The sequence below is a fragment of the Rattus norvegicus genome, chromosome 6 (genome assembly GCF_021556685.1).
Source record: "Rattus norvegicus strain SHRSP/BbbUtx chromosome 6, alternate assembly SHRSP_T2T, whole genome shotgun sequence".
NCBI classification, from domain to species: Eukaryota; Metazoa; Chordata; class Mammalia; order Rodentia; family Muridae; genus Rattus; species Rattus norvegicus.
Window position 1 is genome coordinate 28,846,256 of NC_141539.1, and position 27,065 is coordinate 28,873,320.

At 47.7% G+C, this 27,065-nt stretch overlaps 1 protein-coding gene across 1 annotated transcript; it reads right to left on the reverse strand.

The window, feature by feature from the left end:
- Window positions 1-2,260: 2,260 nt before the first annotated feature.
- On the reverse strand, window positions 2,261-26,076 carry Lbh (LBH regulator of WNT signaling pathway). The gene is made up of 3 exons (NM_001129880.4): window positions 25,831-26,076; window positions 22,947-23,049; window positions 2,261-4,545 (listed from the first exon to the last, which is right to left on the reverse strand). The coding sequence occupies exons 1-3, from the start codon at window positions 25,854-25,856 to the stop codon at window positions 4,357-4,359; spliced, it is 318 nt and encodes a 105-aa protein (NP_001123352.1). The 5' UTR covers window positions 25,857-26,076; the 3' UTR covers window positions 2,261-4,356.
- Window positions 26,077-27,065: the final 989 nt, after the last annotated feature.

The following is a 27,065-nucleotide window of genomic DNA, read 5'->3' on the forward strand; positions in this document are numbered from 1 at the left end:
AGTGATATATTTTATATGCTAGTATAAGTGTTATGTTGTTTAAATTTCAATTTACGGTTTGTTTATTACTACATGGAAATCCAATACATTTTTATATGTTGGATTTAGGTGCTGCAACCATGCAAAAATCACATCGATTCTCTCCTTATTTATACTTTCACAATATTTTCCATATAAATGTCCTATGTAAGTAAAGAGAGATTTTTCACAGTTTATGTTCAAGAAGTCTGCGTTAGATGAACTCTTCAGAATATAGGCGTGAAATAGAGGGACAGTCTAACATGGAGATGGATGAATTTCTCAAGTTACCCACAGGCTAATAGATGCATTGATCTGGTAGCTTTGTTATGGCTAACACTTGTGTGGATTGATATTCCATTGGATATTGGGTATCAGCACAGATCACGTGATTATTTTTACTCACTGTTGCTAGGAGTCTAAATGAGGGCTTAGTGGAGGCAAAAATGCATGGCCTTGGGGTAGAAAATGCTCAAAAGATTTCTTCTCTTTTCCACCATCTTCTTTCCCTCTGACATTCACAAAGCCTTTTCTGGTCTCTGAGAGTCTCACCTTGCCTCCTCTCTCTGAATCAGAGTATGTCAAATGCGAATCCTCCATTTGGGATGAAAATCCAAGCTTTCCCATTCCTGAGTACTCCTTGGCACATTATTTCTTTGCGCCTATCCTGATCAAGTTCATTCCAAGCCCCTCTGTGCAGCTTTCTCCCACACATTAAGTCCCCCCTCTCTCTGCTACTCATATTCCAACCAAATCCTCATCAAGTCTCCTGAGGCCCTTCCCAATGTTCCCACTGACCTGCTAATCACTCTCAGCCCCTTCCTGAGCTTGAATTTGGGCTTATCATTTGACACTAACATGGTGACATGCCATGAGGGCCTGGGCCACCCCTGGACTGTGTACTTCCCCTTCTGTCTGACAAGCGGTGAACACTCATGGATGACTAGGACTGTGTTCCATTTCTCTGGACTCACACATCTAGGCCTAGATCCCTCCCGCCCCATCACAGCCTTAAAGAACAATCTTATGATATACACTGGGCTCCTCTTCCTTTAAAGACCTTTGGCTTCCTGTTTAAAAATCTCTCTAAGAGACTTTAGAAAATACAGATGCCTAGTCCTCCTCAAATCACTGAAATCCAAGTTTCTTGAGGCAAGGGTCTACCATTTGCCTGTGGGATCCTCCAGGGAGTTCTGGTATACGTCAGGGATTGAGAACCACTAACACTGAAGAAAGGCTGTTACCATTCAACCACGCGCTTGATGGACTCTTGTGGAATATGAAAGCCAAGTTGTGGAATGGTGTCTGCTGAGTGTAGCAGTCACCACCACCTTCACCAGAGAAGTTGAGGTCACACACGGAGACCCTCAAGGTCAGGCTTGATGATGCTCCTCACAGAGGGAGAAGCTGAGGAGGGCCATTATACCCTTACCTGGGATTCCAGCTACTCTCCTCCTCCCTGTGCGTCCTTCCCAGTTTTCTGTCATTCTACCCCAGCTGCACTAGGGTATGGAGTACACAGTATGCATGGAGGTATTAGAGTACACACGGGTGGATTTATTCAGCTATGGGAAGTTGTCATTCATGCTAGAGTGCGACTTTGCAGTGCTGTCTACTCTAGGGTCACCATGTTTCTATTTAAAAAACAAACAAACAATAAATGCATCTGTTCGCCATGTTGGACTTGGATGAACAGGCTTTTCTCCATGTCACCCCATGAACAGTTAGTGTAAGCAGCAGCATGGCAGACCCCTCCCGCCTCAGTCCCCTTACTCATGACCTGAATCCTTCCCTGCCATCCAATGCAATGGGAGGAAAAAAAGGAGCCCAAACCAAAATGGAAAGCATTTTCAAACTTTATTTACAACTGTCACAGTGACAAAAAGTAGTTTGGAAAAAAAAAATGCTAGTTTCTCCCTGAGCCTCGATACAGAACAGACAGAAGTCACAGGAGGTTCATCTCACAACAGGCATGTCACTGAAATACTAGGATTTTTTTTTTCAATACGATCAGTTAGAAATACACACAAATTACTTAAAGAAAGAAGAGGAGGAAGAGGAAGAGGAGGGGAGGAGGAGGAGAGGGAAGAGGAAGAGGGGAAGAGAAAGAGAAAGAGAAAGAGAAAGAGAAGAAGAGGCCAGACAGGAGCTCAGCCACTTGTCCAAGAGCAGCTGGGTCCCCCCAACAGGCTCAACCGCTGAGGGGCCTGACGTTAGCTATCAGCCCCTGACCTGCTCAGACAACACACGGTTGTACAACATGGTCTAGTGACCGGCAAAAGGAAGAAGCCACCCCACAGACACACATATACACAAAGCTGATTGATACTGGATTTACAAGCACATCCCGTCACACGGCAAGACCAAGACAGATCGGGGTAGGGGTGAGAAGACACCAAAACACAGGAATTTCAAAGGCCAAACACCTGTCCATAAAGGGAGGCGAGGGACGAGAAATGCCGTGGGAGAAGGGGAGAAGGATGAACAGATCTCTGTAGCCAAAACAGAACAGAGTGGAAGCAAGAGAGAGAAGCTCCCCCATGGTGGGATTGGCTGCAGCTCTCTCCCACTTCTGCAAGGAGCCAGAAAAAAGTTATTGCCATCGGTGTGTATCACAGGCAGACGACAGAGGGAAGAGGCGGGGGGCAGGGGAGGGTGACCATCGGCATCCCAGAACCAAACCTTGCTGAATGCCGTGTCAACAGCACACCCCCACGCTCTTGCCCCAACGTGCCCCAGAGCCACACTGACTTTGAGGTATTAAATAGAACCAGACACACTAGTCCAAAGATGGGGGTCAACCTGGATTGACAGAGACGTGAGGGGACATTGTGAGTGCCTCAGTTGGCCAAGTGAAGCCCAAGGAAGGCTTAAGTCCACCTCTTGACCAAACAGCCCTGCTCTGAAAATTCTGTCCTCTAACCCGCTATTCCAGAAGGTTCTGAGCTATGATCAGAGGCTAAGTCCAGATGTTAATTGTCCCATGCAATTGCTGCCCTTCCAGAGACAGGTAAGGTGAGGAAGGAATAAAGGCTGCTATTCTACAAGGATACCCCAGTGCACCCCATGTCTTCTCCCAGCCTGTGCTCAGGAGCAAGATGAGGAGAAGCAGTGATCTCATAACAGCTACTGTCTCAAACTGGATCCCACAGCTGCTCCACCGGAGGCCTGGTACCCACCGGCGAACTTTAACATATCAATGCGGCACCATGGTTCCTGCATGGACACCCACTAGCCAACTTCCAACCAGGAAACACACTCTGCTTTGAGCGCCCATGGAAGCCAGACTGGGATCCCCACTGGAGTGGTCCTGCTGCAGGTCAGAAGGATGATGACGGCCACAGCAGAGCTGGGGACCATCCACCTAACTGCTGTGGCCAAAGGAGAAGAAAGGGCAGGCCTGGGAGAGCTGACTCTTCTACCCTTTTGCTCCATGGAGACTACATAAGAATTCTTGGGAGACCCACAGTGGAAGGTGGCACTCTCTGTTCAGGTTGCAGCCTTGGAATGTCCCACAAGGGCAGGAAATGCTCTGGCTGTTCCCCCTATATACCGGGAGGCAAAGAGGGGCAAATAGGGAGAAAACTCAAGAGTACTATGCCTTAAAGCCTTCCAGCTCCTGGGGGCTCCGAGAGCCTGAAGCAGCTGGGGCCAGAGTCCATAAGAAGGACAGGTGGGATCTTCCTTTCTTATGTATCCCTCCATCTGGCTTCATAGGCAGCTTCTCCAGACCCTATTTCTCTGCGGGCGACCAAACACACTTGAAAGGAAAGCAAAGGCTGGTGGCTTTGACCAACAGAGCAGGAGATAAAGACGCCCCAGTAGCCAGAGTAAATGCAGGGAGAGAAGCACTTCCTAGCTGTACTTCTCTTTAAAAGTGTGGGGTTTGTTTTGTTTTTTGTTGTTGTTGTTGTTTCAATCCAAAATATTTCTCGCTCATTTCCTCATCCACCTCAGCCAGAACCCACCCCCTCCCCAACACACACACATAGCACTGCCTCTGGCCTCTGGCACTAGAGTTCAGATAGGGATCTTAGAAGCAGCACCCCCTTCCCCCCACCCCAACCCCTGTTCTCAGCAGCTAGCTTCCTTTCTCAGCCTTGCAAGTTGTCAGAGGGCTCCATTGCTCAACGAATCAAAAACAAAACAAAACAAAAAGACAAAAAAAAAAAAAAAGGAAAGAAAGAAAGAAAACCGACTCGGTGATTTTCAGGTGCAAAAAACGGAAGCCTCATTTGACATTTTCAGAATGACTGTGTCTCACTCTTCTCCCATCGCCGTGGGAAAAACAGTTCAGGTATGCTGGCTGGCACGACCCGGGCGAGCCCGCGAGGGACTCTACTGATCCTTCTTTTCTTTTGTTGTCTCTTCACAGTTGTCCTGCTCATCCTCCTGGACCAGGAATTCCTCAGGGGGCCACCGGAGCTCCCCACTCTCCACCTCCCCTTCTGTGGGTTCCACCACTATGGAGGGCAGGCGGTCCTTCAGTTTGCAACAGCGGTCAAAATCTGATGGGTCGGGAAAGATCTGGAAATTTAAAGAACAGACATCTGGTCATATACATATATATCTGAAAGAGAAGCTTGGTTCTTTCCTTACACGCACACACACACACACACACACACACACACAGAGAGAGAGAGAGAGAGAGACAGAGAGAGAGAGAGAGAGAGACAGAGAGAGAGAGAGAGAGAGAGAGCACACTGGCTGCCTTCCAAGGATCATGTTCTGCCTTCTAGACACTGTGGGTGTAAGACAGAATCCAGGGGAGTATGTTCTAGGGAAAACTATCTCTCAGCCAGATTTTTTTTTTTCTAATCATGAAGCTAAAAATTTGTGGACCATACCGCCGAACAAAAGGGTGGGCGTAACTCTGCTTCTAGTGTTTTTCTTCTAGATAAAAGAATAAAAAAAAAATGTTGCTCTCCGTACGTCAGGCTCTGCTAAGGAATAAGCAAGCACCTAGTGCCTACAATCCACATCCTGCAGCAGCCACTAAAACATTACGTTCCTGCTAGAGTAATTATTATTGGTGCCTAGAAGAAATAAACAGCCAAATCGTTCATCATCTTCGACTAACAGTCAAAAACAAGTGTTATGTTAAAAGTCCCCGGCTCGGGCAAACTAGTTATCTAGGCCTTCCTAGCCTGAACAGAGCTAAGGCTCACACTCAGGTGTGCTAGCTCCCATGCTCCTGTATCACCGGCCTTTTGGATTTCATTGCAACAGCCAAGTCTGAACCAAATCCAGATCAAGGCAAGGCCTCCAGTCACAAGCTAGCTGGGAAAAGCATCCACAGAGCCTTCCCTTTGCACCTGTGAGCAACTCCTGACTTCCTGCCACCGGTACACCTGGAAGACTCGGATCTCCTCCCAGAGTCCCACAGAAGAGGCTCCACTGATGTGGGTTCTTCCCAGTGCTGACCGAAACACTGAGCCAGGCTATAAAACTAGGGGCCAAGTCTGGTTTCCCTTTGCACACACTGCCCTGTGACTACAGCTGACCCAATTCTTTGCCCAGTAGCTAAGCACTTAATCCACCGAGCTGCTGGTCCCTTGCCATTCATAGCCCTCAGTGACACACCCAAGAGGGGAGAGGAGCATTGGTCTGGGAAATCTGGGGCTCACCAGATCACTGACAATTGGCACCTTCAAAGCCATCTCCTCCCACCTCTCTGTCTGACAGACCGGAAACCCAGGCTCCAGAGGGGACAGGAGACTTCACTGAAGGTCACACAGTCTGTTCACATCAAATTCAACTGGATGGAACAGACATTAGGAGAAATCCTGGGAAGTTGCCTGTTTTGCTGTACCGAGAGGGTAGAAGAAATGCTTATCCCACCCAAGTTCTGTGGTACCGTGTCTGATCTCCTATGTATACTCAGAAGCCCACATAGGGCTTTTGAGAATCACAGGCTTCAGAAATCGTCCCAATCCCTACAGGCCAGTGATTATTAACCATTTATCCAATAAAGACCTATTGCTTGGGATTAAGCCTTAAGCCAGCTGCAGGAGTACGCATCATTAAAGACTTAAAAGGGCTCATAAAAAGTATCGTTAATAGCTGCCAGACGGAAAACAAACCAGGGAGGGGCTGGACCCAGGCGGGTCAGGGAGGCCTGGAGAAACTGGCCACCATGTCCTGTCATGCCTCCCGCTCTGATGTTTGCCCTTGGACTTCGTGGCAGGTTCACATTAACAAGTGTGAGCAGAAAGTGGATCAGCTAAGTTCTGGGGAGCCTTTACTCACTTCTGTGGAGCTGAGCCCCTTCCCAAAGGTGAGGACACGGACACGAGGTGTGTTCTTCCAAGCATGGGCTCTGAGGTGTGATGCAGGTGCTCCCCAGTGAGTGGAAAACACCCTTCAGTTGACAAAGCTCTATCACATATGACTTCACTGAGACATCACTACCGCCCCAGGGTTAGCAATCGTCTGGGGCTCTGAAGGTCAAAAGGCAGAGGTAGCATTCAAACCTCATTCTGAACCAGGTAGGTTACACATGATAGCACAAGAGAATAGCACAAAGGACTAGGGCAGCCCAGGCCAGCAGAATCAGAGCAGCCAACTCTACTACGAGCTAGAAAAGCGACGCTGATGACGTATGAAAGACAGTGCTGATGATGAGGCCATGGCTGAGCAGAGCCTCTGTCTCCATGGTAACAGTATAGAGTAGGCAGTGGACACAGGGCAGAGCCACCGAATCTGGATTCTTTTTTTTTTTTAATTTATTTATTATATATGCATACAATGTAGCTGTCTTCAGACTCACCAGAAGAGGGCATCAGATCTCATTACAGATGGTTGTGAGCCACCATGTGGTTGCTGGGATTTGAACTCATGAGCTCTGGAAGAGCAGTCAGTGCTCTTAACCACTGAGCCATCTCTCCAGTCCCCGAATCTGGATCCTTATTATCCCCTTGACATCCATGGCATGACCCCTGCCTGTCCAGGCCTCTCAAGCGACCCTCTCAGGTTCTCCTCCAGAGAAACCAAGCGGCCTTCTTATCACACAAGATGGGTCCAAGTTCTTGGCCAGCAGAGAAGTGATACGATGCTTTGAGGACAGAAGCAAAATTCAGATAACAACGTCTTCTTTGCAGTGACCCCCCTCCCCCGCCCCCTCAGATCTAGAGTTCATTCGTTTCCACTCTCCAAGTGTGAGGCCACTCTTCTAACACAGTCATGAAAACAATATCCATCAATGGCTTTCACACCAAGAGATCCACAGTCAAGTCTTTTGAGTCCTTAGTCGGGGTAGGGAGGGGGTGGCAATCCAAGCATCGGATGTCTGATACTGTGGCAGTTGCCAAAGGTCTTTGCACTGTGACCTACTCAAAGCAGGAGCCATTAAAGGGGAAAAGTCAATTTTACTAGTTTTTGTATTTGTAAAAAAAAAAAATCACTATAATAATTGCTTTACCCCTTCCACCGGTGATTTTCTTTTATTATCAGATCACACAGAGTTGTGCCTCTGAAAACTGTAGCTCTCTCCAAAAATAAACAACAACAGCAACAACAACAACAGCAGCAGCAGCAGCAGCAGCAACAGACCACACCCTGCATCTAAATGGCCTCTTTTGTTTCTCCGGGAAAAGACAGAAAAAGCCTTGCAAAAGTGTTTCTGAGTCTTTTCCAGCACAATCTTATCTCCGGCAGCTGCTTAAGAGGCTGACCCGGAGGAGGTCAGCATTTTTCCACTAAGTCATGTTTTTTAATCACCTAGGCAGCAGAAAAATGAGAGGCTGCAACTACAATTTGATGGGGTGGGGAAGGCAATGGAAAAAAAAAAAAAAGAAGAAGAAGAAAAAGAACTCTCAGGTTCGACTTGCCAAGCACATGACAGGTACGGTTGGGGCGGCAGGCAAAGTACAGCACGCTGGGCTGCCCAGCGGAACCTGGCAGAGAACAAAGAACTGCCCTGTTCAGAAACACACTGCTTCTGGTTAAACCTTCAATCCAAAGAGCCCCATCCTCTCTCCCAGCTGCAAACAAACAAACCAGAAAATCCCTCAAGCCATAAAGACTCTTCAGGAAGAATAAAGACTCTACAGGACCAGCCTCGGGTCTCTCCTACCCTCATCCCCTGCAGGACAAGTTCAGAAACATCCAGCAGCCTTCAGCCCTATGTCTTCTTATCTCTGCCATCGCTACCCTCCACAGCCAGCTGTCCCACGGGGAGGGGGGAAATGCCAGGATGATGCCAGGGACAGAACTACTGAACACAGTTCCCACCTACACAGACCGTATAGAGTCCTGTCAACCACACGCGCTCCAAGAACATCTTGGATTCTACGTGAGCAGCACGGGTGCAGCCTTCGTGACATGCTGTTGGTGGCAATGCCCTTTGCCAGGTGCCCTCTCATCACCATGGATCCTGACATTTTGAGAACTTGAGGGCATTCCATGGAAAGGTGGAGGGAGCTTCAGCATGATCTAGGTCTGTGCAATGTGATTTGGACGCCAGCATGCTGGAGTTTCTGGCTGTGAGGGCAAGTGTAGTCCAAGGGAATGCTGTGCCGTGACGAAAAGGTTTTCTGTGCTGTCCAGTACAGTGGCCACTGTCATGGGTGTCATGGGCTAACTGAGCCCACCCTTGAGAGGGGGCCAAATTTTGCATGTGACTTAAATAAACATAAATTTAATAAAAATTTAAACAGCTACTGGACTCAAGCTATATCATTAATTATGAGGACAATGAAAACAGGGTTTTCGGGGAGACTGAGGCAATTGGACTGGCTGACTGATATGGGTGACCTCAGAACAGACAGCTGTGGGGCGGAGGCCAAGGTTTCTAGAGACCATAAACTCATCAGTAGCCTTTTTGCTTCGGGCTGGAGTGTTACTAGTGAGCCAGCTCCCACATCATGAACAGATAGGAACCAAAAGACAAAACTAGGCCTCCAAAGGCCCCAAATTTGGAGGCCTAGCTATCAGCTGTCTGCCCGTGAGCCAGGTGACCTAAACCTAGCTGCCTCTGGGGTGGGGATAAGAAAGAGTTGCCTGGCACCTACTGTGGAAAATGTGAGCGAGTCTAGTCTTTGGGGCCCTTCCCTGTCTGTGCACTGCCCGCCATCCTCTCTGACAAACAAGATGATCTGGCCACCGAGAGGGTGGAGGGCTCAGCAAGGAGCTGGGAGATGCTAATGGGGAAAGCAGACACCAGCAGGTGGGGCAGATGAAAGGTGCTTAGCTGGACACAAAGGGCTAATTACCAGCTGTGCAAGCTGAGAAGCCCGCAGGCCTAGGTACACTGCTCTTCTTTGCTGGGGAGGAGCAGAGGGCAGAAGAAGCTGGGGTGGGAAGGAGGACAGGAGGCCTGGGAGAGAGAGTCAGGCTAGCTCCCGAAGGCATTGAACACACAAAACTACACGGTAAGCCTTTACCCTCTCCAGTTGCAGAGAGCAACAGAGAACCAACCCCAAGCAGGCTACGGAAAAATAGCACACCATGCCTACAGGTGGAGCAGGAATTCAAAAGGTTTGCCTTTTACCTGGCCACTAACCCTTGCTGTCTCACAGGCCAAAGGCCTTGGTTGGATCACCTTAGCTTTTCTGGGTACCCTTGAATGGAAGGAGGAAGTGGTTTAGACTCTGCAGGGTTGCTGAGGAGGGGGTAGGGTTTTGATGCTGAGTCGGCTCTCCCCGCCCTCCCCCTCTATAAATTTGGATTTATACTAGTGCTGATCTTACAGGGTTAGAGAGAGAGAGAGAGTCAGATCCAGGTGTGTATGAACATCCTTTGGAAACTCTTAAATTGCTAATGTTGGTCCTTGTTAAGTAAAGCAGCCTCCCCACCCCCACCCCCAACCCCACCCCCACCCCAGGAGCATTTAAAGAGACCCTGGAAAGCCAGCAACTGTTACTTGAGACAGGAGCAAATGAACTGGGTTTGTACTCACAAACCCCAGTCCAGGTTCTTGGAGTAAAGCCTGTTCTTTGGCGGACCTGCCCCCTTCCCAGAGCCGCTGGTTCCCCCTAGGACATGGATTAGGCCAACTGGAATGGAAATCACGCTCTTGACCAGACTCTTGTCTCACCACAGAGAACCTCTGCTCCTCCTCCCTGAGCCTACTCCAGGGGCCTCACCCAGAGAAGTCGATTCCCTCCTGAAGCCTAGCTTCCCAAAGCCTGGAATTCTCAGTTTTCCTGAAGACCTGGCGTGTTTGCCTGGCGTGTTTCTTCCTTCCTAGGAGGGGCTGGTCTGTAACAGGGAGCGGATCTCTCCCAGCATCCTGCTCTGAGGAGGGTGGAATGAATGAAAAAGCAGCCGATTCAGCTAATACCCTGCACTTTGGTCCTTAACCGTGATGGCGAGAACTACAGTCTTTGAAATCTGACCTCCCGCTATCTAATCTTATCATGTTGTTAGTACTATTAGCATCTTATTGAGTTTTCAGTTTGTTGAGTGGCTGGGGAAAACCCAAGGGCTCTTAGGGGCAGAGGGTTCTAGAGGGGATTCAGAGAAGCCTAATGCTGTCCAGTTTCGTGCTGTCTGTCTCAGCTCCCAACTTGTCTCTGAACCAAAGCTATGGGACATCCAGCTCACCCCGCCCTGCCCTTCCCTGATGCTTCTGATCCTTCAGGGCACTTGAGCAGAGGTTGGAGCTTCATATCAACTTTGAACCTCCTTCCTTTGGATCAAAGATACTTAAGTGGAACCGGACGGAAAAGGAAATCCTCGGGATAAACATCGTCTTTCATAAACATCTCTCAAACACACACCCATCCTGCAAGCCAGGGGTTCCAAATTCCAATCAATTAGTACTAATGGCTCCTGATAATGCTGGACCCAGAAATAGATGAAGCTTCTGGAATATTAGGGGATTTCCCCAAACTTCTCTGGGGGACATAAATGATCTCAAATACCGCTATCTTATCAAACATGTGTGTCATCATTACTTCTTTACAGCCTCCTGCCCAGTCTTCCCAATTCCTCTCACCATGCTCCCTCCTCAGTACTACCCACATGTCCCATGACTACATATCCTCTGTCAGAGAACTCAGCCTGACCCAGCTGCCGTTTCAATCATCCCTCCCTTCTTCATTTTAGAGACAAAAAGTCGAGATTCTTTAACCCCAGCATCCTGCCTAGATTTTGCTTCTAAAGTCTACCCTACAACTTCCAAACCTACCACTCAGTGGAAACTCTTTCAAGCTTCCCAGAACAACCCTGCAGTCCTGTCTCAAGGCCTTTGCCAGGTTTCACCTACCACCATTTTTGCCCCATATTACCAGATCAACTTGTCTTGCTCCCAAAGTTAAGTCATCTGCTAATGACCCATCTTTAAGGGTATCCCCCAACAAAACCTGCCAGACAGTAACACACATCTCATTTCCTGACGGCCCCACTGTTCTCCTCAGCCACATTCTGTTCAGTCTAGAGGAGCCACTTTCAAGGTCCTCTCAGGGAGAAAACACAGATGGAAATGAAAATATTTTCAGTAATACTCAGTTTCCACTTGCTTTTTATATTGTGTTGACACTTACAATGAGGTATAAAAAGCCACAGTCACTGAAGCCACTGGCACCATCACAGTGGCCTGGAATGTGTACCTGTCATCACTTATCATTTCTCACCTCACATGATTAAATAAAGACAAACAACAACACAGTAACAACCCTCCAAGTACTTCATATTTGCCAAATACTGATTCCTAAATAATGCTTTCAAATTTGGAGTGGTGAAATGTCAAGATAAAGTAAAGCATTCCTGCTGCTTACCAAGGTACCAGGTTATCCCCAATAAAAACAATGACATGGTTGAGTTGCCAGCTAAACTAGCCACTTTTTCAATGGAACATCACTGTATTTGAAAAATTTCTTAAAAAAAAACCCAAACTATGGTTATTCCAACATGGATAATTTCTCAAAAATGACAGAGTAGATTGCCATTTTCAGAAAAATAGCTGATGATATCTGTAACCAAAGATGAAAATAGAGCTTTCAAGTGAAAATTAGAATTTTGGGAAATGTGTGTCAGTCATCATGCGTTTGATAACTTCCTATTTCTTGCTAACTTTCTGATAATACTAGCAGTGATATTAACAAGTATGCTTCTTTTATACAGCATAATGAAATGCATCACCATTTGAAAGATCTTATTTCCCAAATGATCAGTATAATACACTACAAAACTGAGCTTGAAGAAAAAAATTAAAAAAGTGCAAGCCAGACCAATAAATCTTAATGTAAGAGTACAAAAAGTTTATATATAAGGTTTTTGTGTGAAAACACATGACACTTGTTTATTACTTGTGTGTAATCCTAGTGCTCTGGAGTTAGAGGCAAGAAGAATTTGAAATTCAAGGTTATCTTCTGCGATTTAACAAATTGGAGGGCAGCCTAGGCCACACTGAGTTCTTGTCTCAAAAGAATGTCAGGGGAAGGGAGGAGGGAATGGGAAAGGAAAGGAAAAGGAAAAAAAAAAAACCTGCCTACTACATGTTACATTTTGGTGATGTACCAAAACAATCTGGAAAAGATGCGAAGCCATTTCTCCCACTCCTAACTGCATAACCTGTATAAGCCAAGTTTTATTCATTTAGTTCAACCAACGCATATTGCAACAAATTTACTCATGGGAAGCACACGTGAGAATCTCACCATTTTCCATTAGACCAGACATTAAGATTTTTTTAAATGTAAAAACAATGCTTTTCCTCTTAGGGTTTTCTGTTTTGGAAAATATAGTTATTTTATGAAAATCTATTATTTATGTCAACATAGAATTGTTTCATTGTTAGTCTAAATAAGCTAATAAGCTAAAATTGAAAAAAAATAAATTTTAATTCCTAAAACAATAAATTTAAAGACATAGCACACATGAACAAAAGATCACAATTTTTTTTTAAAGTGTAAACTGAAACCCAAAATTTAGAACCATTGGCCTGAGAGAAAAAGCATATTCTCAGAAAGACGGCCAGGGAAGTCAATGGTGAAGACAGCATAGGCTTTAACGCTGCAGAAAAGCTGAGTGGAACATCAAAGGTGCCTTCAGATATGTCAAAGGCTGACATGTGAAGACCTAGAGACAGGAGGATTTCATGTCATCACTAATCTGTCCAACAATATTAATAGAGATTAATTCTTACTGTGGATGAGGAAATCAAGGCCCACAGCGATGACATGAGCTGCCTGTGTTGGCACAAATAACACAAAAATGAGGGTAGAAAATAGCTATCCAGATGCCCTTAATCCCTCTGAGTTGAGGGGTTCTGTGTTCCTGGTGGTGTCCAAAGGACTCCTGGGTTAAGCAACACCATGCTACTCTAGAAGAGGACTCAGGTCAAGATGGCTGGCCCATCTCAAACTTGCCTCCCATTCAGATGTTTATTCTGGGAAGGTGCGGTTAGAGGGCCTGTGGGTATAGATGCATTTTTGCTGACATCATCACTAGAAGAATTTTGAACAACTATGTCTCCTTTTGTATGTCCAAACGCTCCTGCTATATCGCAAGGTTAACACCTTAAACAAGGATGTATATACTGCTCTTTTAACTATACCCAGTGTTGAGCTCAGCACAGGAGTGCGTACTTACAAATCCAGCACTTAGGAAGCTGAAACAGGGAGGATCATTGAGAGGTCAGTGCCAGCCCAAGCTACACACTGAGTTACAGACCAGCATGAGCTACACAGCAAGGCTTTGCCAAAAGGAAAAGGAAGGAAGAAAGGGAGGGAGGGAGGGAGGGAAGGAGGGAGGGAGGGAGGAAACAGAAACAACAAAAAAAACCCCAATACACTAACAAAAAACTATGCCAAGTGTATTGTGAGAACTGTAGTAATTTTGAATCAATCATTTTCCACTAAAACAGTTGTAAATAATCTCCTAAGTCAACTTTATAGTATTCCTTCCTCTATTTTAAACCATATTTCTACTCTATTTCTAAACGGTATTTATCCTTGTTTTGTTTTAAAGTATAGATAGTGTTCCACTATGTAACCCAGGCTAACCCAGAACTCACCAAGTACCCCAGGCCTGCCTCTCAAACTTACGATCTTTCTACCGTAACCTTTTGAGAGCTGAGATTCCAGGCATGTACCACCACACCTGACTGGATATTTTCTTAATATATTTTCAAGGTTTTAGCCATTGGTTTTGCATACTTTCCTCCAAACAAAAGATCTATTATGTATAATAGATTGATATTTTTAAAAGTCCAGTGACCTTAAGGTTTTATAAATCTAAATTTTCTATGTTGGCTCGATGTGGCTATTAGTACTAACTGATCAATAAATATCTCAGTTAATTAAGTACAGAGGTTAATTTTTATTGGATAAGTTTCTCACTGTGAAGGAAGGGGGGCTGCCTGGACATGTGTTTTGAATGGCCCATTTTTCCGATAGCCCTAAAGTTTCTACCCCATGGCCAGCTGCTCTCCCTTGTAAAAAGACAGAAAAGCAACCTGGACAGGGAGGAGAGAAAGAGAGCTAGTGAGATATTCTCCAGAATGGTAATTTGTACAGAGTCACAGAAGGAAGCTGAGGGTGAGGGCACACATCTCCTTAGAACCTTCTCTCTTTCATGTCCCCTTGGTGACTTTCTGGGACCTGGGGCAGCTGCCTTCCTGCCTTAACACTTTGCACCATGTGAAGAAGTGTCCACACAGGGAGAAGCAATTTGGCATGAGCTTCTTTCATACTGAAGTGCTGAGGAAAACATCCAGGAAGCATCTGGAGGTGGTGAATCATATTTCGGTGGGTAAATAACAAGGAAATCATAATTGAATACTAACTGTCATAGTGTTTCTACCAAAGAGGAGACTCAACTTTTGAAGAAAACAAATTCCTTCCCGGCCAGTCCCAGTATTAGCTGCCTAAAGAATCATGCTGCAAAATGTCCCACTCAGGGGCACAGGTGTCTGCCAGCTTCACAACGCCACCTTCATTTTCCTGTTACAATTGCTTTGGTGGTAAGCTCCTTCTTTATTGGCTTGGTTAAAGCGTGCTTGCTTAAATATCAAACTCTATTGCCTCAGAAATAGAAAAGCAGTCTGTGCCATGGGAAACGCTCGCATTTTCATAAGCCAACAGGAGTACTGGACCCTACTTGAATACCAGTCTACATTACTTACATACACCAGAAGCCTTGCCAACTTGTTGAGTAGATGGTAAGGCGGCCATTACATTTAGAGCTACTTCTAAGTATCCAGTCTATTCTAACATCCAGAGAAGCAAACCAAAGGACCTCAAAATGGTTCCTAACACTAAGCCCGCCACTGGCCAAATTTCATGGGTGCATTCAACTGCACTGGTCTTTTTAAGGTTACGTGATGCTTCAATGCCATTAATAGAGTAAGAGACACAACTAGGACAATGGCTGGTTTATATATGTTTGTAACCTAGAGAGCGTATCTTTATTAGCTATGGGTCAAGAATATGGTCACTAGCTATTTTTTCAATGCTGGCTAAATGTCGCTTAACCGCTGTTAATTTGTTATCATAATGTGCGTAATAAATAAACCACAGGAAGAGGTAGAAAATCTGAACACACTAAAAAAACAAAACGCCTTCCCGATCCCATCCATAGCTTCTATTATTATCGTATCTCTATAGATGTTGGCAGAGCACACTTTAATAAACTCATTTATGCATCCCGTTTTCAAGGTACTATATGATCGAGAGGCCTAACGTCGTTCGATCTCTTTGAATCGGTAGTTCTATTTCCAGGGATTTACTTCAAAGAAACAAGTCAGGGCTGTGCAGAGACTTACATAAAATGATGTTTGGAGCACTGTTTGTCTCAAGAACAAAAGATGCCCAACCTAGACATCCAGCAATCAGAAACGGTGCACACAGAGTGAAATACTGCTTTACAAAGAAAACCAGAGGACAAGAACACAGTCACAGTGTTAAATTAAAAAAGAATATTTGCTACAATTGAAAAATATGCATGTAAGTAAACAAAAGTAAAAATTCCAGTGATAGGGATGTGATAGATTGTTCCTCTTCCATCTAGTGCTTGGCTACATTTTATGAAGAATAAAGGTTACCTTTATAATGATCACACATACATCCAGCCATACTTTTGACTCAAAAATCCGACTCGTAAAACTATTCTCAAGATATAATAGAGATTATCCCCTAAGACTTATATTAAAATTTCAGTGTAAACCATCACAGTATAAGGGGAAAAAATATGACCAACATTTTCAACAATAAGACAACGGTGAAACAAATTATCATCTGACCTCATGATACAAGGTGAGCTTTTCCAGAGTATAGTGGTGGATGCCTTTAGGGAGGCTGAGACAGGAAGACTGTTAAGAGTTTAAGACCAGCCTAGGCTACAAAGTAAAGTACAAAGCCGACCCCCGGCAGCTTTGCAAAAGCCTATCTCAAAATCAAAAGTAAGAAAGCACATGCAGCTCTGTGGCAAAGCTGTTGACCAGTATGCACAAAATCTTAGATTCAACCCTAGGACCAGGAGGACAGAGGAATATAGCTTCAGATTATTCCGAAAATAATACTGTAGCGACAGCATGCTGCTGGCGACCAGTGTTATTTAAAACTTCAGACCAGAACGCGGTATAAATTCTAACTGCATGTGAGGCACTAGAAGAGAAGGTTAAAAAATGATGAGTTATGCCCCCCAGAAGAGTATAAAAATTAGAAAGGAAGAGAAAAGAAAACGAACATTTTCTAGAAGTCGCCCAGTTTTGAAAAACTCAAAAATAACAAAACGCATACTTTCTCAATGAAAACAGGAAATGACTGACAAGAAGGGAAGGAAGAACTTTCCTACAACTACAACACTCTAACTGGAAAAATAACCCCCCGCCCCGATGTACTGATATCCTGCTGCCTAGACTGTGATGCAGAGTGGGAGTGAGAGCATGGGTGGCTGTCGCATTTGCACCTGCTCTGTCCACAGGGATGGTCGTGGGGATGGATTTTATGGTCCCCAAAGTAAAGGCAGAAGATGAACCCAAGGCATAGGGTCCAAGCACCCCTACAATGGAGTTGGTGATGTTCTTTCTCTTAGGTTGGTCCGTGCTACAGCACACAAAAGATCTAGGACTGTTTTCCCTTCTGGCTGGCCAAGAAGCCAGTAGTCAACACAGCTTTAATTAAATGGTTGGATGCCTACTATAAGGTCTAACCTTAAAAGAAGAAAAGAAGAAGAGGAAGAAGGAAGGAAAGAAGGAAGGAAAAAAGTTGCCTCAATGCAAGACGATGAAGACCACTGGGAGGATGTGGAAACTGACCAGACCCATTCCCTGAGGTCACAATAGTACCCCAATAATGCCTTGGAAAAACAATGGGCAGAGACAAACACTGTCTCTTAGGTGGGTTCATGTAGTTCAGAGGTTAGCCTCAAGCCAAGGATAAACTGCAGAACACAGAATCTGACTGGGTGACACAGATCCTTGCTGGACAGGAAGGGCAGGTAGCAAGAGGCAGGCAGAGGCAGCACTGTCCCTCTCCCGGCTGGAAAGGAAGGAAGCCCCAGCATACACTGCAGCCCTGTGTGAGTGAATGAGGTCCTGTCTTCCTATCCTCTAAGGATTATTTCAGACTCAGGCCCGAAAAGATCATCTCAGGACATTCGCCAGACACCCAGGAATAGCTCTTGGCTTCAGTCACAAGATTCACCACCCAAATGCATTCCTTTTCCTCACCGTACAGTACAATCCTCCTCTTCTATCCAACGTAAGAGAGACTGGCTTGACTGGGAGAAAATGCTGATCTTGTTAAAACATTCACCATGGGATTGCCAAGGTACAGAGACAGTCTCAGGCCAGGAAGGGGAAGGAGGAAGGGCCCATCATTCAGTACCCATTAAGTATCTATTTGTAGGACAGTGGAAACAAAGAGCAGTGTAAGACGTAGCCCCCGGCTCTGCAGCATGACGAACACATGGCTGTGGGAGGAGGGAGGGTGAGACCCAACACAGGCCTTTTGAGAGAAGCTGTATGAATCCAGTGTACAGCAGGCTGGCTGGCTGTGGAAAAAAAAAAAAAACCCTGCTCGCTCCATGGCCAGGCACAAACACACTGTTGTGCCCATTGGGGTAGGGGAGAAGGAGAAGTCTCCCATGGGAACAATTCCAGCCATCTGTAGGCCCTAATCCAGGGACTTTCCACAACAGTGAACATGACTTTTGTGTCTAGGCTTCTAACATAAAAGGGAAGGTACAGGACTCTCCTACAAAGAAGACTTTCAATGCAAGGGTGTGTGGTGGCTTAGAAAGAGCCAGTGTCACTCAGAGGGGACAGCTCGTGCTCCCTAACCCAATGGACCCCACTGCTGTCCATTCCATCACTATGAGAGAAACAGAAGAAGGGGTAGGAGAAAGAAAACCTGTCACAATATCAGCAATGTGTCACATCTATGGCTGACTGTCTCCTACCACCGGTTTTTTGTTTGTTTGTTTGTTTGGTTGGTTGGTTGGTTAGTTTTTTGTTTGTTTGTTTGTTTTTGTGGGGGAGGGGGATATTAGCTTTCTGTCTGTCTGGGGACAACTGAAGATTATAAACCTCTGATGTCTGTGAGAAATGGTTTCCTGGTGACCGTGGAACCTGCAGGATACTATCTTGCACATGCTCTTTCAGTCCTGGCTCCGGTGCAGAGCTACCATAGGCTCTGGGCCTGCAAGAAGCAAACACTGTGTGGAGACAAGAAAGGTCAACCTACCACGGCCCCCCTCGTTACCCTGGGAGATGAAGGGTAGGTGCGGGATGCTCGTAGCTCTCTAAGGCAAAAGGAAGGCCCAGGGGCATGGGGGGCAGTCAGGTGTGTGAAGGAACTGCTCTTTCTGGTTTTCAGAATGGCCTTCTGGAAAAGAGTCTGGGTGCCTCTCTGACTGTTAAGGCAGGCATGCGTGACCAAAAGCGAGAGCAGGTAGAAGAGCGATGACAACAGAAGGAGAGCCTGGGGAGGGGCTGCGGCTGCAGCTCAGGGGGCAGCGCACTTGTCTAGAATGTATAAGGCTCTGACTTTACTCTCCAGCAACACAGCTTGGTACTCTAGCGCTTGGGGTGAGAGGGTCAGAAGCTTAAGGTCACCCTCAGCTTCTCGGAGAGTTCCGGGGCAACATGAGCTAGAGAGTATATGATAATTGTGGGAGAGTACAGTAAACAAACTATGTGTAAACATGGTAATTAAAAATAGGACGGCAGGGGTTGGGGATTTAGCTCAGTGGTAGAGCGCTTGCCTAGGAAGCGCAAGGCCCTGGGTTCGGTCCCCAGCTCCAAAAAAAAAAAAAAAAAAAAAAATAGGACGGCTTATGTATGCTGTACCAGGAGAAGTTAGGGAGCAAGGCCAAAACGCCAGGACCCCCTTAGGGTTCATCAGTATAGGGTTCATAGGGGAATAAGTAGAAACCTTCCTCATAAAGAGCTCTGGCCAATATGAGAGGAACCTTCAGAGAAAGACACATACATCACGTCCTTATAGTCGTGGGTCGGTAGAAAGAGTAGGCTCCACCAGGCATCCAGTGATCGGCTTGCACTGGATGGCCCACGTTCCTGTCCCATAGGCTGGTGACTGACTGGGAAGCCCATAGACACAGCATAGGCATGGAGCCCTTAAAGACATCAATATCCTCACAGAGACCCTCCCACGAGCCTCTGAGAGCATGCCACCGCCCACAGCCGGAGCTAAATGGACTCGGCTTTCTAGTAACCATTTACTCACCCACCCCGTGCGGTGTGATAATTCCTGCCAAATAAACGTGCCACGTGGGTTTCACTTATTTGAATAACTCTCCAGATGGATATGGAGACAACACAAGACACTAGCTCCAGATTATTATGTGTGCTCACAGAATGGCGTGAACTCAGGTCTGGGGACGTAGCTCTCCATTGGCACCCTGCTTGCCTGGCGTGCATGAGGCCCTGGGTTTGATCCCCGGCACCACATAAACTGGCCATGGTGATCTGTGCCTATAAGCCCAGCACTGAAGAGGTGGAGGCAGGGGGATTAAGAGTTTAAAGTCACCTTTTGCTATAGAATGCACGAGACCCCGTCCCAAAATGAAGTAAAATAAAACTAAACACGAACAATTATTGCTGTGAATTTCTGAAGAATAATAGAAGACCTAACCCGAATCCTTTGGGGGATAAAACGTTCAGCAGGACCTTCAGAGGCCACCACAGAGGTAAAGATGGCTAAGTTCCAAATCAGGATACCCTTCCCCTTACAGCTTCTCTGTAAATGTATCGGTACATGAACGGGGAAAGGATGATGGCTAAAGGATGCAGTGTTGATAGCAAGGCCCTGGCTGGCATTGAAGAAAATGCAGGACCCATGTCCTGAAAATCCATCACAGCATCGTTAGAAAGTATAAAGTTCCACAGGCACGGAAAGGATGGCCGTATACACCATAGAGAACTCAGCAAAGCTTGATTCTGAGTGGGTCTGTAAGGTAGGGGAGTGACCTGAACGTCCAATGGGCCACTTATATGATGACCTTGTTTCAAGGTCAAATCACAAGCCTGAGATTGTATTTCATCTGCCAAGTCGGAGTTGCTGTCTCCAGGCCTCACTCGGTTCCTTGGAAAAGCAGGTCTCAGTAAAAGCCACATACTATTATTATCCTCAGGAGTAAAGCCAAGAAGAGAGCACTCAGTTCCCACCCTTAGCTCCAAGCAGAGCCCAAGCATGCAGGGCGATAGGCTTTAGCTAAGAGCCGGGCCCAGCCAATCCCTGGGGCATTGGTGGGAAAGCTTTTAATTTGAGGACACCAGCTTTGTGGGGGCCCGGGGTGTACCCATCATTTGACAGTTGCCAGACCAGCTCACGGCAGAGCCCCACACTTTGCATAAACATGTGCAGCCAAAGGGTATCTGGAGCTGCAGTAGAATTACATGTGAGAGATGGGGTTGCCCGCCCTTTCCCCTGAGGCTCCCACTTTCCTTCAAAGCCCACCGCTCGCTGATTCCCTGCCTCATAACATCTCACATTCTGTAGCATCACACATCATCAGTGCCCACACGTTTCGGGTAGACTGCTGTGTTCCAGAAGTATATGTACATGCTGGTTCCCGTAAGCCCCAGGCTCTGAGCGCAACAACCCGTCAGGCTGAATGTAGAAAGTGTCTAGTAAATACCATTTGGCTAAACACTGAAACTTTCCCTTTTCACTAGACAACCAAGAGCCTTGTCTGAAGCCATCTATGACCAGAGGGCTTAACAGTTCCTACAGTTCTGAGTAAAGTGTTTGCACATGGGGCAGTGGTCCCCACCCGGGGACAGAGATTGACTTCCTGGGGGTTGTGGGAACTGGGCCCTCAATACAGAGGGATGAAGGGGGGAAAAAAACAAACTTTGGAAGCCTTTTTCTCAAGAGGTGTCTACATATTGCAAGAACCCAGAGATGCTTTTCTTTTTCTCCAGCCCCCATCCCGCTCCCCCACGGTCAACGAGATGTGCTCTGAGGGTTACAGGGCTGAGAAGGTTGCCTAACTCTCTTGCCTGGGATATAGTTAAAGGAGAAATAGAAACACACTGTCAGGTACAGCTCGGAAAGGTTCTGTGGTGGAAATCTACAACCCGGAACTGAAAATACGCCCTCACCTGTAACCAGACATTCAGTCTGACTCAGAGGCTTGGAAATTAGTAGCCAAAACTACACAGGCAGGTGGGTCAGGAAATTTCTGTACCTCCCACCTGGCCACAGGGGCTCTCAACTGCCTTTCTCAGTCCCTCTCCAGGAAAGGAAGGTTAGAAGAGCCTTTTCCCTTAGGCCCCTCATCACCCCCTGCAGGCCAACAAGTGAGGTCTGAGGTGTTGACACAAAACAAAGGGATTCCTGAGTCCGCCAAGCATGTCTGGTATCTGAAGACTTGCTTCCAATCTTAGCTTGCCTCTTGGCTTCTTCTTGACTACTCTCCTCCCATCAAATGGCTCCCAGCCCAGTTCTTCTATTCGTTTCATTCTTTACAAAATAATTGTCCCTGAAACGGCTCTGAGGAACAAGCAGCCGGAGTAAGTCTAGACTCAGGTCAGAACTAGCCCAGCGTGAAGGCACAGGATATGTCAGAAGATCAGAAACATTAGGAGTAGAGATCCAAGCCCCCATACACGGCAGGCCTGGGGTCTCAGTATAACTGGGCATTCCCTTGGGATACAGCAAAAAATGAACAAGGTAATGTGTGCCAAGTGCTTTGCACTTCATGCTCCTTCCTTCTTGCCTAGGCTAGCTGCTTTACACAATACCCTCAGCCTCAACACATTCCCTCACACATAGTCTCTCCTCCAAATTTGCCATCTAGGGACTCTCTGATGCTTGCAAACCTGAGGTAACCAAAGTGCTCCTACTGACTGGGATGCTATCCCTCCACCTCGCTGTCACAGTGAAGCTTCACCACACTGGCCAAGAGGGAGAGAAAAGAAAGCCTTCTATTCTGTTCTCGCTGTCCTCCATGTTTATCCCCACAAGACAGGATGATCCCTAGGCCGCAGCCTCTCTCAGCATCTCTAAGAGGCTGTCCTCTTCAGCTCTGTGCAATTTAAACTTGAACTCTGACTCAGCAGGTCAATTATCACCCTGAGATGACAGATAGCCATTCTCCTATCAGACCACCCTTCCCTATCAGCTGCCTCACCTCATGGCTGCATTTTTCCTGGGAAAAGCCTGGCTGGGGAGAGCAGTCTGCTGTTGTTGGGGAAGATCAGAAAGGCTAGCTAGTGATGTCAGTCACTGTTTGCTGAACCCCTAGGTGTCCCGGCACTGTAAATGCCATCAACTCACCCTCCCCCATCACCTTGACTCTTTGTCATACTCCTCTAGGATGCACACCATGGTTGCTTCCTCTGACAAATGGAGAGACTGAAGCTCGCTGTCAGTCAAGGACTTTCTCAAGGTGACCCAGCTGTTACAGGCAATACCTGGACCCTCAGACTCTTACAGGTGATACTGGGATTCCTCAAACCAAGCCTACTTCCAGTCTCGGCAGAAGTCACAAGGCTCCAAGAAGTTTGAGCTCACCTGATAGGAAAGGCCATCCTTGCGGGGGCTGAGGCCAATCTCTTCCATGGAGGGAGCATTCATCATCACCTCAGTCATCTCAGCCGATCTCAGATAGTCAGAGCTGGAAGGAGATCCACACTAGAAGTCAGTGCATGCTCACACGGGCCCTAAGATCCGGGGATTGGCTAAAGGCAAGATGAGAAATGCTCAAACAGTTCACAGCGAAGCAAGCTCACAGGAGCAAAAAACCAGCAGGCCTACAGCACTGTGGCTCACTGGCCTCAAGAGGCAAAGCCTGCCCTCTGCAACTTCACACACACACTTGCACACACACACACACACACACACACACACACACACACACACCCCAACCCCTTCACAAAGCAAATTGAATTTTCTTTTAAACAAACTAGAAACACAACGGTGGCAGCACGGGCGGGGGTGGGGTTGGGGGAGTGCTGCGTCTGTGTGTCCACATGAAAATAATGCAGCCAGGTTTCCCTTCACCCATTAAAAATGAGAGTAATCTTGCCCATGGATTTCCAGTGGGAACTGCACAGTAGGATTACATAATAACAATAGCAGTCCAGCCTCCGGGAGACAAAGTCTAATCATCTAATCATGGTACCTTCTTCACTGTCTCTGTCTGTCTGGTGCTCCTTTAGGCAAAATGTCCCACCCCAAGGGGTCAGCTTTTCTGCAAGCTTCACATCTGCCACCCCTTCTGGAGTTCTAGCAGCTGCTGCTGCTAACTCCCAGCATGAAAAACATCCCTGGATTAAAAGCCTTAAGGGTACAGATTCTGAGTGCAAGGAAATTTCCAGAAGGGCCAACTTGGCCCACCAATGGCTGACATGTGAAAGTACTTTGTACTCCCTAAGCAGTGTACAAACAACGCATTATCCTTGCACAGGCGGTGGGACATACACGGAGTTCAGTAAGCATGGTACCGAATATTCATACCCAATACCCATGGCACAACACCCGGTATTTTCACGATCACATCTGTGTACAAAGTTTTAACAAGGTAAAAGGCAAGGCAGGGGTAGGCTTTAGAGAAACTACATCTAAGAAAACAGGAAGACAAGGATCTTTTTTCTTTTTCCTTTTTGTATACCTGAGTAGAAATGATATTTGGCACAGGGAATAAAAGGAGTCAATAGAAGTTCTGGGAGGGAGAGGAGAGACGAAGAAAGGGTGGACTGGCTTGGGGGCAGGTTTAGTTAGGTTTAGAAGCTAGACTTTCCACAATCCCCTCCCGGGTCTGGAAAAGATGCCCTCCCTGCTTAAGAGCTGTGTGATCTCTAACAGAGAACCTCTCTGAGCTGCGGGGAGCCCTGTTTATGACCAGGATGCTAATGATTGCTAATAATGCATATCTCATGGTCATATCTGGAGGGGAAAATGTTGCAGACATTGTAGGAAGTGCTAATTAACAAAATAATCAGAAAGCTTAATGGGTGACTGGGGGGCTAATGTCCCTAAGGGCTTCTAACATCTATCTCTCTCTACCTTACTAGATTTTGAACTGGGGTTGGGGGTTGGGGGATGTGAAGCACAAGGCCTCAACTCTTCAAAGCCTCACCCATAGGGCAACTGACTTGTCTGCACATGAGGGGGTACACAAGCTTCAAGTGTAGGGGATTTTTACTTTCTTTTGAAAGCCTCTCTAATCATAGTTAAACTGGGAGGAAGAAGAGACTAAGAAAGGGTGACTGGCTTGGGGGCAAGTTTAGACTTTTTTTTTTTTTTTCGGAGCTGGGGACCGAACCCAGAAGTTTAGACTTTTACAATTTCCTCCCGGGTCTGAAAACAACCGTCTCCAACCCCGGAAAGAAGGGAGTCCGTAGCACTACAGCACTATGACCAGGGTCTTCCCCTCCCGTAAGCGGCGTTCTGTTCCTTCTTGGAACTGTGGCGCCGGCCCAAAAAGTTAAACTGAGAAACACGAACTTTCAGAGTTCCTGGGCTAAGCAGAACAGCGCCTCTTTTCCCGGGTTCAGAGCTTGCATTGGACCGGGGACTGGCTCTCCAAGGCTGGCACCTGCGAGCGCGCTCCAGGACCATGGGTGATCGCCTCCCTGTAGCGCCCCTCCTCTACACCACAGCAGGAAGGAAGAAGCAGCTGGCGCGCACGTCCCAGCAGCTAGGGGCCTGTCCCCGGATCCTTCCCAGCGCTGATCCTCCACAACCCAACCCTCCCGGGCTGAAGGCAAACCTCTGCAGCCCCCGACTCAGTGGTGAACGGCTTCTTCCAATCTGGCACTGGGAGAACCGGCTCCTTTCCAGCCCCGGCCCTCCACAAAGGCGTGTTGGGATTTTAGGGACTACGGAGAAGGCAGGGGTTGTGAGGGTGTAGTGTGCACCCTGATGCTTGTGGCTTGCTTGTGCGGAGAGCGTCTCCCCAGCACCCTCCCTCCCCCAGAAGCTCTGCAAACCCAGCGGCTGCACCAGCAGCTCAGCCCCGCTGCAGCCATCCTCGACGCCGAGACTTGCGTGCAAACAAAAAGGAAAAGGGGAGGGGCCCGGGGAGCCGGAGCCCCCTGCACCAAGCAGGACTCATCTCCTGCTGCCCTCGGCGGACAGGGTTTCCTTAGGGGGCCTTCAGTGGGACCCCAGGTTCTCCCCACCCAACGCCACCACATCCACACCCTCTGGCCACCACTTAAGTGAAGGTTCCGAGTTCACTTCCTTTGTCTGGATGCTCTCAGCACCGCCTCCCCCAACCCCCAGCTTTGCAACCTTGACGTCGACTCCTGCAGGGGCTGAGGCGGGCGGGTTAACCCGCACTGGGTGTCCGTGCCACTCTCTGGCCTCGCACCCGGAGCCGGCACTAGGCGGCTGCCAGACTGCGCAGCCACCCGGGTTAAACTGGCGTCCGCCACAGGCGCAAGATACTCACCAGTGAATGGGGAAATATACAGACATGAAGTCCTAGGGGAGGCTGACCCACGCCCTTGTGATTAAGAAAAACAAAACAAAACAAAACAAAAAAAAAAAAAAAACGGTCACTGAGTCCTGAATGAGATTGGCAGGGGCGCAGAGGAGAGCAACGGGCAGCCGAGAGCGGGCACTGGGTTATCGCAGGTCTGCCTTCCGGAGACAGCCTCGCTGCCAGCGGCGTCGGCAGTGCAGACCAAGCTCTCCGCTCTCCACCGAGCTCCGGGTCCCACAAAGAGCCCGGGAAGCAGCATTTATAAGAGAGGGGCGGGGCTTGTCCGGGAGCGGCCCCGCCTCCCCTCGCCCACTCTTAGAATAACGTCACCAAAATCATGAATGGCTTCAGCGCTCGCAGCTCCCGCGGGCGGCGGCGGGGACCAGCGGGGCTCTGCACCCAGACTGAGCTAGTTCGCAGCAGCTACGAGCCCAGCCCCCTCCCCACCGTTGACACACACGCGCGTTCCCGAGCTGGAGTTCAATGTCAATGCTGCTTCCTGCCCACAAATCTGCAGCGTCCGCAGCCCCCTTCCCGCGCACAGCCTGGGACTCTAAAGGCTACGGGGACGGGTGGGCGTGAGGAAAGAGTGGGGACCCACGCGGGAGGTGACAGCTCGCTGTGGGGAAGGCGCCGTTTCTCCAGCCCAGCGCATGCTGCCGTGTTCTCTGTGACTCCCACATCTCAGGACCCCTCACTGGTCAGCCATGCAAAGTAGGCCTCTCTTGGGCATCATCGCCCGCGGCACCCTGATCGTGGCGTCCAGGGCGAGACTAGGAAAAAGAAAAGATGGGAAAGAAGATTGCAGACGAGAAGCTGAAGGCACCCATGCCCGAGAAGGCATATTGGCTTTCTAAACATCTGCAGTCCTGGAGTCCATGGAGGGCTCTGTTTGTTGGAGAAAGGATGTGGTGTCTTACTAGGGTTTTTCCATTGCGCGAACGCGCTTGCGTATACACACACACACACACACACACACACACACACAGTCGCACACAGGGTTTGCGCTGGGAGTAGGGGGTGAGGAGGACGGGCAGAATGTAAGTACACCCTAATAGCCATAGTCCCCAGAGCCGGTCTGCTAGAAAATACAAAGAGCTAAGGGAGACTGACTCTTTGATAGCCCAGGAATTGCGGTTCCGGTGTCTATCTAGGAGACTGAGCTGCTGTGCAGCCGGCAGAGCCAGGAAGACAGGAATCCG

Bases quoted from the DNA above. Each gene is read 5' to 3' on its own strand.
- Lbh (NM_001129880.4), bottom strand. From the start codon at position 25,856: ATGTCTGTATATTTCCCCATTCACTG. The intron at 23,050-25,830 runs GTGAGTATCTTG...ATCTCCTTCCAG, and splicing joins GTATATTTCCCCATTCACTG to CTCTGACTATCTGAGATCGG. The intron at 4,546-22,946 runs GTGAGCTCAAAC...TTAAATTTCCAG, and splicing joins AGGATGGCCTTTCCTATCAG to ATCTTTCCCGACCCATCAGA.